At 44.5% G+C, this 14,726-nt stretch overlaps 1 protein-coding gene across 2 annotated transcripts in view; it reads right to left on the bottom strand.

Annotated features, from left to right (window-relative positions):
* Positions 1-233: 233 nt before the first annotated feature.
* Positions 234-14,726, bottom strand: part of Diras2 (DIRAS family GTPase 2) — a 31,276-nt gene continuing 16,783 nt past the window's right edge. Inside the window, exons 1-2 of one of the 2 annotated variants that reach the window (XM_076939026.1) lie at positions 13,438-13,487; positions 234-4,151 (exon numbers count right to left, since the gene is read on the bottom strand). In XM_076939026.1, coding sequence (XP_076795141.1) covers positions 3,516-4,115 — 600 coding nt within the window. In that variant the 5' untranslated portion in view covers positions 4,116-4,151; positions 13,438-13,487 and the 3' untranslated portion in view covers positions 234-3,515. Of the gene's footprint in view, positions 4,152-13,437; positions 13,488-14,726 lie in introns of those variants that run through there. The other variant, XM_034510710.2, reaches the window with a different exon arrangement.

The following is a 14,726-nucleotide window of genomic DNA, read 5'->3' as shown; positions in this document are numbered from 1 at the left end:
ATGGAGATAGGATGATCCTTGGGGCTCTCTGGCCAGCCACACGAGTACAATCAGCAATCCCCAATCCCCAAGTCCTAGTGGTAGACACTATTTCAAAACAACAACAACCACCAAGATAGTTGGCTCCTGAGACATGACACCTGATGTTAACCTCTGACCTCCATAGGTGCGCACGTGCATGTGCGCAGACACATATACAAACACACACACACTGAAAAAGCCAAAACTCCAGCCAGGGTGCCATAACAGCTTTATTGTACTGGTTTCATGGATTGGGGCCATTGCTGTCACTAGAACCTTATACAAGGTGATCGTCGTAACTGTAGAATATGTCAGACACACCCCAAAAGGGAACTGGAACAGCAAGGGCCTGAAGTGGAAGCATGTGCCGGCATCTCACATGCCAATGATCACTCTGCAGATATTTTGACACAAGGTCTTTGTGGGCTGCCGAATCCCAGGAGGTGTTCTGTGGGAATTCCATGTGCCCCTTTGGCTTTGGGTATTTCCAGACTGCTTGTGAAGGAGCAATAGGCTACAAACTTGGAGTAGGGAGGAATCTCACAGCGCAATTTTAAAATATTTAGTACATTTTCTTCTACAAAGAATGTTACAAATAGTGAAACCAATATACTAGCGCATTGATATATAGAGATAGATATGTACAATTTACTACTTTATACTTCAAAAGTGCAGGAAACTAAATTACATAATATATATATATATATATACTTTTAGATCTAGTGGACAATTGGATATTGCTCTTGTGTTGGACTTGATGCATCAGATGCGTGCCCATGGCTTGTCACTGAATGGAGAGGGGACCAATGGGGATTAGGGAACTCATGGAGTCCCGTGCTTAACCCCAGAGTGCCATCTTCAAAGCAATATTTCAAGTTTTATAACGAGCTGGGGCTGGGTCAGAAGTTTCCAGTCCCATGTGCAATGTAGAATGTTTCCAACAATCTCAGCCTCATGACTTGGGATGGGACCAAAGCAAAGCTGAAAGTCACTGGCCCAGTAGTACTGTGTCCTCAGCCCCTGAGTCAGAGGGAAGTTTGCCAAAGGCAGGAGATGTTAAGATAGCTACCCAGTGCTCAGCTCAATCTATAGAACGTAGTGTCAGGATGAAACTCAAGAAAGGAGGCTTCACCCACCTCCCTCCCACTGTATAAACTTACAGGCAGCACAGAGAGGAACAAGGGCTGTGAATGGAATTACTGCAAGATCCTATGTCAAGAAAGACTGAAACACTTAGGAATATGGAAACTGACTTACAGGGCTGAAAGAACCCTGATGTGCAGTCACTGGGAACAGGGACACACAGAGCACTGCTCATGTCTGAAGCATAGTTACAGTCAGTAGGGCAGACAGGGATCACCACAAATGTATCTATCCTATAGGATGTGTATATAATGTATGTATCACATCATCCACAGAGCCATGGTCTTTCCTTCACTGTTCCCAAATCTAAATGACAAGGCAATATGTTTTCTCTAAGAGGAGAAATGGAACAACAAACTAAGAACATTCTAGAAAATTCCACAACTCCATCTCACTGTGAAAGGGAATGGCCACTGGGAACAAATGGGGATGATGGAGGAGGCTTGGAGTGGGTCTGGAGGGGACACAAGTGCTCCAGGCTCTTGCTTGGTTCCCAGGCTTCCTAATTTCTCAATGTGGCTGCTTGCCCAGGTAACCCCAAGGGTTTTGTTCTAGAAGTCTAAGGAGATGGTAAGGTCACCGAAGCATACGGTTTTCTGAGGGACCTCCTTGGCCCTCAGCACATCACCAGGGTGAGCTATGACTGACAAAGTAAAGAGGGCCAGACCAGACAAGGGGACTGAACTATAGAGGTCTGAAAGAAGCGAGTGTGTTTGAACACAGTGTGCTTCGGAGGCATTGGTGGAGCAAGAGACCTACCAAAACACCCCAGCATTGGGACCTCTGCCCACTGGCCATGAGAGCACTGTATAGGTTCACACAGTGCTACAGCCTCCCCTACCTTCTGACTGGTCACTGGGAAGATGGCTTAGAGAATAGTTGAGCTGGCACCCAAGACCAGTGTGGGTTTAGCCTACTACGTGAAACAGGAGAGCCTTCTCCTTAGAAGTAAGAATTTCTAAGAATCAAAACCTAGCCAGGCTCCAGGATGGCAGGCAAATTACACTAAACCGTGGGCACTGTGCCCAGGAAAGAGAGACTAGCTCAACCTATCTGCAGCCACCGTGGCCTGATAATCCCTCAAGCAGTGGCTATGGTTCCTTCTGAAGAATACGGGGGGGGGGGGGGGGACCCTTAGCTTCCTTAGGAGATGATTGCTTCTGGGGTGCTCGCTGCACTGAGGAACTCTTAAAAACATTTAGCAAGGAATGAGGAGAAGATTTGCTATCAATTAGATGTATTTTCTAGCAATCTACTTCTGATGTAGATAAATCGTTAAAAACACAGTGAACGACGTCTGTTTCAAAGTATTTCATTAAGGTGCCACGTGCAGCATCTACATGCTCGTGCTGTTTAGAAAAATGGATGTGCTTTTGGTTATTAGACACTCTTGGTTGGCTGGTTCCCAGCTGGGTACGCATGGAGTTATTTAAGACAAGAAAACCATCTTGGGGGAGGGGAAGAGGGAGTCTAAAAAAAATGCCTACTTTATTTCCTTTTAGTTAAAAATCAGAGGGCTGGAAGAAGTGGCAACCCTCAAAGGTCAAAAGAAAGAAAGTTCACAGTTCCAGAACCCTCAAAGTATAACACACACACACACACACACACACACACACACACACACACACACGGGGGCGGGGCATTATTGCGATGTTTATATGATGTCACAATGTCCTGACTCAAAAACTGAAGAAGTACTGACACAGCATCATGCCACAAAGTGGCCTTGGCATTACATGTGAAGTGTATACTCCTAACAGGCTGATATGGTACTTTCTAAGAAGGTTTTGAGGAAGAGGGGGCAAGCCCTCAGTGTGTGTCAGTAAGAATAGCATGAGCATCACTTAGGGGTTATGGTATTTTATCTTCAGCCCCACTAAAAATCCACTCAAGGGAACCACTGGGGTCCACAGGTCCATAATGGACCCACTGGTTTCTCCACTCCTATGACTGCCTGCTCCCCCCACAAAGATGTTAGTGGCTTCTGAACTAAGTTGCCTGACATGGGATGGTACCAGTAGCTATGGGCTAACCTGCTGTCACGCACACAGTACTCTCAGTTTCTCCTGTGTCCACAGCTCTGAGTCCCCTCATCTTCAAATGGCTAAAGCACACTCAGGATTGGCCTCGGCTTCCTGGGATGCTACGAGCATCACAGATTCTGCATCTCCTGAGGGGTGGGGCTAGTGGGGTGTGTGGAATGCCTCTGAAGGACATTGCAGGGTGTGTCGCAGCCAAATGCAATGTTTAACACACGGGCATCGGACATGCTGCCCTGACAACAGTGGGGTTCACAGAGGGGAGGAGGAGAGAGGCCCTAAAGGCGGTAGCTCCTTCTGCACGAAGGCCTCTCACATGACCACGCACTTGCCCTTGAGCTTCTCCTTTCTCTTCTGCTGCTTGCTCTTCTTGCCGTCGATCTGGAGGCTCACGGTCCTGCGCTTCTCCAGGTTGAGTAGTTCCTGAAAGAGTTCCTTGACGTTGTGATTGAGCTTGGCCGATGTCTCCATGAAGGCGCACTTCCATGTGCGGGCTAGGGCCTCCGCCTCGCTGCTCTGGACCTCGCGGTTGGGGCTCTCGTCGCACTTGTTCCCCACCAGCATGATGGGGATGCTCTCCACATCCCCCTTGATCTCGCAGATCTGCTCATAGATGGGCTTGAGCTCCTCCAGGGACTGCCGGCTAGTGATGGAGTAGACCAGGATGAAGGCGTGGCCTTTGGAGATGGACAGCCGCTGCATGGCCGGGAACTGGTGGCTCCCGGTAGTGTCGGTGATCTGCAGCGTACAGATGCTCTTGTCACAGCTGATCACCTGCCGGTAGGTGTCTTCCACAGTTGGGATATAGCTCTCCCTGAAGGTCCCTTTCACAAACCTCAAAACGAGGGAGCTCTTGCCAACACCACCTGCCCCAAACACGGCCACCCGATAGTCATTGCTCTGTTCCGGCATGTTGCTTTAGAATTCCAGCTACTAACCAGGGGATACCTAGCAGAGGAAGCAGACATTGAGAGAATTAATTTGAAACCCCCCAAAGCACATTTTTTGGCCTTCTTTTGCAAACAATAAAAATAAAAAAATAAAAGAGGTGATTAGGTCTGTGTTCTTTATTTCTACCTAAAACCCATTCCCAGTTACATTTAGCTATTTCCACAATTCAGAACCCAAATTCTCTTGACCTGACCTCAGTTCCCCCTAAAACAGTCGGTCTATTTTATAGCTAACTGAAGTCAGTCCATTCTTCCCTACTGACCTTGACATTTGGCCTTAACATATAGGCCTTTGCCCAGGAAGAAGATAAAGAGCCAGCCTAAGATACACAGAATGAAGGTAGACCGTGGGTGATGAGGAATCGTCATACATGCCACATGGCTCAACGTACAAAGTCCTCACAGCATCACCTGTAGCATTGCATACACAATATGCTGGGCCCGAGAATACAGTGTGGTGAGGCTATAGAGATGGCTTGGTGTGCAGTGTGCTCACTGCTCAAACATGAGAACCTGAACTCCAATCCTCAGTCCCCATGCCAAAGCCAGGCACAGTGGCATATGACTGGATCCCCAGCATAGGGTGTGGTGGGAGTAGAGACAAGAGGAGCCGTGAAGCTCACTGACCAGCTAGTCCAGCTGAATTTGTGAGCTTCAGATGCAGTGAGACACTATCAAGGAAGGAAGGAAGGAAGGAAAGAAGGAAGGAAGGAAGGAAGGAAGGAAGGAAGGAAGGAAGGAAGGAAAGAAGGGAAGGAAAAGGTGCCCATGCTCCAGTTGATGGGCCTGCACTATATGTGTATGTGTATGTGTATATGTATATAATGTATATGATGTATATGTATACATATATGATGTATATGTATAACATAAATTGAATTCAACAGATTGAAAAACAAAGAGAGCATGAAATTGGAAACAGGGAGTGGGGCAGGATTCAGGGGAGTTGGAATATGGGTACATAACTGTAATACATTGTAACCATGTATAGAGATCTCAAATAATAAATTGAAATTATAAATAAGTGATTAGAGAGTGAAAGAGGAAAAGACCCAAGGTCTAACTCTGGCTATTCTGTGAATGGACACATATGTGCATGTACACTCTAACACACATGTGCACAAGTATGTACACAGTGCATACATTACACAGACAGACAGACAGACACAGAGGAATATATAAGAAAAGTGAGGCTCCCAGTATTGGCATTATGTATACTGAATGTTTCTGCTTCTAGTATAAAGCATTAAGAATGCTGAATGTTTCTATCAGTCCATGAAATCCTCTACCTTTTAGAGAAGTTGGTGTCATTATCATTGTGACCACACTGGAAACAAGGGACAAGGAATTCTATGTCCCCAACATCATATACCATGAAGAGATATCATGGCCACTCATAGGCTGCCACAAGGCAGGTCCAGCCACCTTGTCTTGGGTGTCAGACAACTCATAGTATAGACTGTGTCTTCTGAGTAGAAAGACTTAAATGCTCACTAAGAAGCTTGCATGTTTTAGTCTCGGACTCTAAAACAAGTACATGCTTTATTTTTGAAAAGTCCTAAATAGTGCCGTTATGAGTACGGTGATACGAGGTATGTGTTAATTGTTACTAAGATTAAATCCAGTGAGATCTCTGCTCCCTGTGAGCATTACCCACCAGCATAAGAAGCGTGTAAATAGACTTTCTTGGGGGCTAGAGAAATGGCGTGGTAATTAAAAGCGCATTCTGTTCTTGCAGAGGACCCAAGCATTGTTCTCAGCACCCATGTCAATTTCCCATAACTCCAGCTCCAGGGGATCTGGTACCCTCTCCTAGAGTCCATGGGTTTCTGCAACTCAGGCACATACCCATACATAGACACACACCCATAATCAAAAGTGCATAATAAAAAAGATAAAATCATTTAAGTGTACTTTCTTCATTTACAAACTATTAAATACCTTTCCTCTGTACCTTCTTAGACAAAGAAAGGGACACCTTACACAAAACCATAGAAAACTAAACCACGCCCACATTTTTAAACTAAAATTGACCTTAGATGTGTGCTGTGTGCATGTGAAGCGTGGTGCCTATTGTATGGTTGCAAGCAAGCAGCAGCCTAACACTTCACTTTCTTAGTTTTTGAGTTACTATGGAGCAATAGCAAGCTTTGCTGTACAAAATAATTTTCAGAGTCCAGTAAAAAGCTATCAACTGTAAGTAAATATAGGCAGGAAATGGGTTTGTGCCCAAGAGCATGAGATCTTTTAATGATCTTCTCCTGACTATGTCTTGTACATTTGCGTATGTACTGGGTCAGCTAAGTTTTCTGTGTTCTCGAATGTGTTAGATAATACCAAACAACTTGCGGTCATTTGAATATGCTTGGCCCAGGGAGTGGCACTATTAGGAGATGTGGCCTTGTTAGACTAGGTGTAGCCTTGTTGGAGGAAGTATATCACTGTGGACGTGGGCTTCAAGACCCTCATCCTAGCTGTCTGGAAGTCAATCTTCTCCTCTTTACTTTTGGAATGAGATGTAGAACTCTCAGATCCTCCAGCCCTATGCCTGCCTGGATGCTGCCATGCTCCTACCTTGATGATAATGGACTGAACCTCTGAACCTGTAAGCCAGCCCCAATTAAATGTTATCCTTTTAAGAGTTGCCTTGTCATGGTGTCTCTTCACAGCAGTAAAACCCTAACTGAGACACAACTGATTCAATTAAGTTGTCAGTTTTTATGGAATATACTGCACCTTACCAAACAACTAACTAAACATCAGTGCTAAAATAGAACAGGAAGATGTCGGACCATTAATTAATGGAAGTCTGCTCAGGAGTTTGATTAAGTCTATTAGATGTTTATGAGATAATTATGACCAATCTAGGTATGCAGCAGTATGACAAATTGTCTTGAAATTTAGATTTAAAAAAAAAATAAACAGCATCTGGGATCTGATTTGAAATGTCCCTTTTCAGCCTCAGTATGGGAAGCCCTCACTGCTGGGAGGGCTATGCTCTCACGCACTCTTGGTTGGTGTTATAACTACATATCCCTGGCTTGAACGGAAGGACCCAGCTATACAGTAACATGTCATTAGATCTGGACCTTAGTGTTGCCAACAGAGCTCTTGGTCCACACCACAAGAGTTTGAAGAATTTCCTGGCACATGGAGCCTTATGTTGTACTCTCTACATAATTCAGCTGGCCCAAGAAGCAATAATAAATGTACTAGTATCTATGGCTACCAATGTTTATCTGTCTAAAGAAATATCTACTTTGCTTTGGCTAGAGTCCAGGTTGGTGAGAGTCCAAGAAGCTACTGTCTGCAAGGATCTGAGACAGCGTGTACTCAAAGGGTGTAAAGTGTGATGTATAGTCAATGGGAGAGGGGTGGGACATACCCCACATTCCACCTCAGAACTGTTTATGTACTTCATGTCCATAAAATACTCCCATAGACCCTGCAAAGGCAGTGTTTAGCCAAAAGAAGCCTAGAGCAGTCGAGGGTCCCAAAACACAAGAGTTACTCAGTATGGCCCACGCAGCATATGCTGTTACACAATTACAGAAGGCAAGAGGATCCACTGGGGCATATGACTCTGTCTGGAGCCCAAGGAACATCTCATGAAGACTGGGGTTGGCCAGATGGCAAGTGGATGAAAGGATTGCTGGTCCCAAGGCAGGGCCATATGGAAAGGAGAAAATGCGAGAAAAACAGGATGCTTGTGTCCTTTGGCATCTGGGGTGGTGGTGCGAAGAACTGTGTAAATTCTAGCAAGGTGAAAGTGGGGGGCAGGTGGGCCACAGATTTGTGGTGGAACTGAATAAAAAATAGAGAATCAAAAAAAAAAAAAAAAAAAAAACCAAATCCAAAACCCCTCAAATTGGTTTGTGTCACATACAAGTAATTGATTTCTCTTTAGCTAAGATAGCTACATGAATAGGTGGGGACACTCTAATTACTAAAATCAGAATTAAATGGGAGGCAGGATGACTGGCCTTATAAACATAAAGACTATAAGAAACACGAAGAGCTCCTTGTCTCCCGTGTGCCAACGGGGCAGATAATATAAAGGGGAAAATGAAAATTGGTTAAATGGACTCAAAAAATAAAACCCATGAGGGTCCTCCAGGGTATTAAATTAGTAGCCAGAAGCTACACACAGACACACGCGCGCGCGCGCACACACACACACACACACACCAGAAAACAAGCAAACAAACAAAACAGGTCTAGTCAGTTTTACCAGTGAGTTCCACAAACCCTTAAAACCCAAACAGTATCAATTCTTCATAAACTTTTACCCAAAAAAAGTTAAAGGAGAAATGCCATTCCTTATTCTTTCTCAAGTCTCATATCAGATTACTTTGATACAAACGCCAGACAGATGTCCTGAGAAAACTATATACCAGTATCTCTTGATGATAGATAGGAAAAACCCACAACCAAATACCAGGTACATGAAACCCTTGAAATATAAAGAGATCGTATGACATAACCAAGTGAGGTTTATACCAAAAAGACAAATTACTTCGTACTTGAAGATTAAATGATGGAATGGGGCCAGCAAGATGGCTTAGCAGGAAAAGGAGCCTGCTGTTAAACCTGATGACCTGAGTTCTATCCTTCAATCCCTGGGATCTACATGGCGGAAGGAGAGACCTGACTCCTGTCAAGGATGACCACCATGTATGTGTCACAGTAACTATGGCGCGCACATACGCGCGCACACACACCAGGAATAAAAGGGAAATTCCTTAGACAAAGGGCACACTGTGAAAAGCTCAGTGTGGATGGTATTAAGGGTAGAGACTAAATGTGCCTCCCTCAGAATGGGAGAAAGACGAGGTGCTGGCTCTGCCATTCCCAGCCTGCATTCAGCAAATTCAGGCACAGACATGAAGCAAAAGCCTGTGTCAGGTTCATGCATGTCTTCTAAGGAGCTATGTGTTAAAGGCTGTGGAACTTTTAAGAACTAGTAAAAAGCTTGGGGAATGCTGAGGGCCTGTTCTCATAGGAGACTGAGGGTCTGTGATCTGTTCCTCTTTCTCTTTTGCTCTGATGCACACACTCCCACTGTGAAATATCATCACCCAGGCTCAGAGCAGAGGGCTATGTAGGGGGTCATTGGAAGGACCCCCTAAAACTTGTGAGCCAAAACAACATTTTTCCCTTCCTAAGTTGATTGCCTCTGGTGTTCATTATAGTGCCAGACATACGGTAACTGACACGGGGAGAGAAAATGTATCTGTGGTTGCCCTGGGATAATAGATACTGAGGGATGAGAGGTGATCGGTCAGGTACATGTAAATCCTTTACCATTGATGGTGGTGATGGGGTCAGTCCTGGAAATACATCAGAACCACCAAATCATACATTTTAATTATTTTAATTGGGTGAATTATACCTCTGTAAAGTTGTTACTTAAGAAAGACGCTGATAGAAGCAGTAATCGTCTGTGTGTAATCGGTGTCTTCTGGCTCTAAAACTGGCTCCTAGACCTAGAGGAATGGAAATGAGTCCTTTTTGATAATAACATGAAATACAACAGGTTAGATTGTATTCCTAATAGATAATGGGGCTGGCCTTCCACTCACAACAGAAGAGGCTGCTGTGAGAAGCCATATGCAGAGTAAATAACTGCATTCCTATGCAGAAGAGCTAGAGAGTGCACAGACCACAGCCTGATTAAACCTGACAGTTGCCTGCTGGGGACTAGGAAAGTGGAACATCTTGACATGGGGGGGGGGGGGAGAGCGTGGAACCGACGTTAACACTGCGCCATTACATAAGGTGGTTATCTAGATCATTCCCAGTAACATTGTTATTTACTTAGAATTGGCATAGAATTAAAATCTGAAGTTTTAAAACAATTCACAAAATTCTAGGGAATCCAGAAGGATCTGTCATCTGACGCTCAGGTTGAAGGCTCCCTGTGCTATGAAAGAGAGAGAGCGAGGCTTTGACTTCAGAAAACTGGGAGTTCGGTGAAGACAAAGTGAGTCTCACTCAAGAGATGCACTAGTGGAAGTGACAGGGGAGTTGGGGAAGGAGGAAGTGATGGCAGAAAGCATGGATGCACAGGAGAGGTGAGTATGAGATGGCTATAGACCAGACGAGGAGTGTGGCGCTTTCTTTAAAGAAGTGTAGCAAGTGAGGAACGGGAAAGGGGAGTACAGAGTCATACAGGGCTCAGAGGAGTGGGAAATACTGTGTACATTCAGTGTTGAATAAACCATTTGGAAGGGTCCAGGAGGCCCTAGAATCCAGTGCAGGGTTGTCTTTATTCAGAGAAAGGACCAGAGGCAGAGAGGGATGATCGATGGGTAGTCAGATAGACAGACAGAAGATAGACTGATGATAGATAGATAGATAGATAGATAGATAGATAGATAGATAGATAGATGACAGATAGTAGATAGATATACGATAGATAGAAGATTAAAGATAGATAGATAGATAGATAGATAGATAGATAGATAGATAGATAGATAGATAGAATTAAATAGACCCCAGTATTTAAATCTTCTAAAGCTATTTGCCATTTGTTCCAAACCTTGATATCAGCATTCCATTCTTTTGTCTTTGGGTTTTTTCCAGCCCCTGTCTTCTGATACCATGGACAGGATTTCAAACAGGAGTAGACAACAGGACAGACCATCTGTGCAGGAAAGGACACCTGTTCCCATCACACTTTGCTGACTGAGGATTAATTTGTTGTTTGCAACATTTGGAATTATTTGGATTTTTCCCCCTAAATTGTTCTCAGCTCCCAGTTTCTTTTTCATTCAATTTGCCTGCTGCCTTGAACATGCTGCGTGTTTGGGATATAGACGTGACTGGTAAATTATGTTCAATGGCGCTGTGGCTCGGTGTGATTTTAGTGTCCCTCGAGTTTTAATCCCAGTGGGGAGGAGTTGGGTGAGGGAAAACTCACTATGGCTCTGGTGTTTACAGATGGAAACTTGGAAAGATGGCTCTGTGAAAAGAAGATGGCCCTGTACAACTGAACCTGGTGGCGCTATAAGGACAGAAACCATGTCAAACATGCATACAAACTATGCCCCACACCACCTCTGGATGCCACCATCAAGAAGGCTATCAGCAGAAGCAGAAGGCTTCTTCGTCATGCTCCTCAACCATGAGCTAAAGAAAGTAGCCTGCCTTAGGTACTTCATTATAGTAACAAAATTTTGGTCAATATGAATGGTATTCCAATTGTTAGTCCCAAGTCCTCTCACCTGATTGAATGTCCATCTCGTGAGGAAGGACTCCTACCTATGAAGACTACTTAGCAGGCCCTCACAGCATCTACATTCCCAGATTCAACCAACCTCAGATCAAAGATGTCAAGAAAAAAAGATTGTCTATATTTAACATATACAGTATGCATATTCATTTGTTACTCTTCCCTAAGTGACACAATGTAACAAGGACTGACATTATATGGAGTGTATGGTTGGAAGTCTATAGGGAGATATGTGGAGGTCCTAACAACTCTCCATTTCAGATGAGGGGCCTGAGCACCCGGGGATACTTGTATACTGGGGAGAGGTGTTTTCTGGGACACAAGGATATCAAGGAGGGGGAGTTGAAACTAGAGAAAAGTGAACGAGCCAAAGGAATTCAGCATTTGAAAACACCCAATAACTTGGATGCCTTCCCTGTAGACAATATCTACATCCTGAGCTCGGAGGTTCTCATGTCTCCTGCAGGATGCAGACACCACCTCTGAGAAGTGTTCATCTTGCTCTTCCATGGTACTTGCCCTTATTATAACACTTTATATTGTAACAGTATCCCTTTCGTGTTTTCTTGTTCAAGGTAGGGTCTCGCTATGTAGCTGTGGCTGGCCTGAAACACACTATGCCAACCAGGCTGGCTTCAAATACACAGAGATCTGCTTGCCTCTGCCTCCTGCGTACCAGGACTAAAGGCGTCCTATACAGAGTTAGTTGTTCCCTTTAAATGTTTCCAAAATGTTCACCCTTGAGAGCCAACCTGAACTATTGATAAAAAGCAAATGAACAGCGGCTATGATTGATATTACAACATGGAAAGGGGGTGGCTTTGCAAGAAATTTAAAGACAGACACATGTATGAATTTTCTGAGTAAGCCATACTTTGTTATATTATAATACAGACAAAGAGGATCCTGTGCAGCCCAGGCTGGGCTCAAACTTGGCCTTCCAAATGCTGGAATTTTTTTGGAGCTAATCCCAGAAAAGTGGCACACCACACCCACCCAACCCCATGTTATACTTTCATATATAGAGAGATAGATATAGATATATAGATATATCGTGATATAAACAATGGCTTGTTTCATGTTTCAGATCCCTTCCTGGCTGACTATAACACACGATAGGTTTATCTGTGGTGAGGAAAGTTTCTGTGGTCATCAAAGAGTCAACTATACAAGCCTTGTCTTTCTCCTAAGTAGAAACCCTTTTGGTTGTTTTATATGTGATGGAGACCCTTGTCTGGAAATGTTAGGGCAAGTGTAGAAGGGGCAGACTGGGCAGTAGAGTGTTAGGTGCTCTTCACAGGATGCCCAGTGTCTGCAAGAATGAAACAGAGAAAGATGGGGGTGGGGGGGTGGGGGGGACACCAGGGATTGGAGGAGCCAAGCCGCCAGGTTGATTGCTTTTGTGAGGCAAATAAGCTCAGAGCTTAAGCTTGGCACTTTCATTTGGGGTAAGCAGAATGTCAGGAGCCAATAAAATGCTCATATGGCATTGTCAAGACAAGCCGGATCCCGGCTGCAATGATAGCGTCTTCCTTGTTTCTTTTCTGTCCTGTTGGTAAGAGCAACGACCAAGGAAAACTCTGTAAGTAATAACACTGCCTCCTGGTCGAAGGGCCAGTTATCAATGTTCAGTGCAGCATGATGACCCCTGGGGAAAGGAAACCTAAAGGACAGAGGCTCCTGGGGCACAGGACTCTGCACATCTTGAAGAAGGCAGCAATGCATGGTGTGATGCTGGCCTGAGGGCCTCACTCACTGTCAGAGACCAGAGCACAAGGCTGCCCATGTATACAAGGTCAGGTCTACTTCCACACCAGCCAATTAAACCTTACCAAGCTGGTAAGTGATTGAATGGGAGTTTTAGAATTGTTTGCTACTCTGTGGATCATTTTTGGTTCCAAATCTGAGAAGTCATCAGGAAATGCAGCCTCATGGGGATTTCCCATGTGTCTTCCAAGAGTTCTGTGGCTGTAACTCGTATTGCTGATCCACGAAGAGCTAATGTGCAGACGAGGTACAAGCTGTGTTTCAGGCAGCATTCCTTCCTTACCTCCAGTTGTCTCACTGTCACTCACTCCAGCCTCGTGTGCTCCCACCTTTTCTGATTGATAGCCTTGGCCCCTGTTAAAATTGAAACAATGGGGGCTAGGGAAAGTGGCTCAGTGGTTAAGAGTGCTGGTTGCTCTCTCAGAGGACCTGAGTTCAGTTACCAGCACTCAGCTTGGGCATCTCACATCTAATTGAAACTCTGGGTCCCAGAAATGTGATGTTCTCTTCTAGATTCCATGGACATTTATACACACTCATATATAAGCATGTGTGTGTGCACACGCACACACCAGATACCACACACATCACAAAGACCTCACACCACACATACCAGATACCACACCACACACACACACACACACACACACACACACACACACCACATGCATACCACACACCACACTATTAATCAAGTATAAACACGAGCCTTTGTTTCTGGATTCTCACGTCTACCCCCTTTGGCCTCCAGGCCCCTGCATGTGCTAGTGCCACACTGTTTTGATTTCTGTAACTTTGGGGTAACTCTGTGAATAGTAGTCTGAGCCTTCCAAGTTTATTCTCCCTTTTTGAGGTAGTTTTGAACCCCTTAAGACTCCTCACCATCCCACATAAGTAAAGAAGTTAGGTTTCATTCAACCTTTGCCCAGAAAAGAATTTTTATTGAGAAAGTTAAGGGGAATTCAGAGAAGAGGGGCTAATGTATAATCTCAGGACGATCTAGGACCCTCAATATAGAAAGAATGTCTGCAACTGAGAAAGCAAAGATGAGCAAACAGAAGCACCAACAAGGAATCTCCAGACATTTCTCTAAAATACACCTGTTTTAGAGGGTCTGATGCCAGCCATTAGATACAGAAACCCAAAGCCAATGAAGAACTACTTTACACTCAAGATAACTATTCAAAACAAAATAAAATCATAGATGAGGGCTGAAGAGATGGCTCAACAGTTAAGAGCGTTTGTTGCTCTTCCAAAGAACGTGAATTCGGTTCCTCAAGCCCGAGTTAGCTCACAACAGCCTTAACATGGCACACCTCCACTTCCATGGGCACCCACACTCACACACACACACACACACACACAGAGGTATACACATCATTTTAAAACAGGACAATAACAAATGATGGCAGTGATGTAGAAAAGCAAAAACGTTTTCACTATGATGGTGGAGACAAACTATAGCACTGCCTCTTTGGAAAATGCTAAATATAGAATTACTAGGGGATCCAGTGACTCCACTTCCCAGATCACGGGCCACCAGCAGATTGCTGGCCCTCAAGTATTCACAGC

The sequence above is a fragment of the Arvicanthis niloticus genome, chromosome 8, assembly GCF_011762505.2.
Source record: "Arvicanthis niloticus isolate mArvNil1 chromosome 8, mArvNil1.pat.X, whole genome shotgun sequence".
NCBI classification, from domain to species: domain Eukaryota; kingdom Metazoa; phylum Chordata; class Mammalia; order Rodentia; family Muridae; genus Arvicanthis; species Arvicanthis niloticus.
Note: the sequence above shows the minus strand (reverse complement) of the source record. Positions and strands in the feature narration are given on the sequence as shown.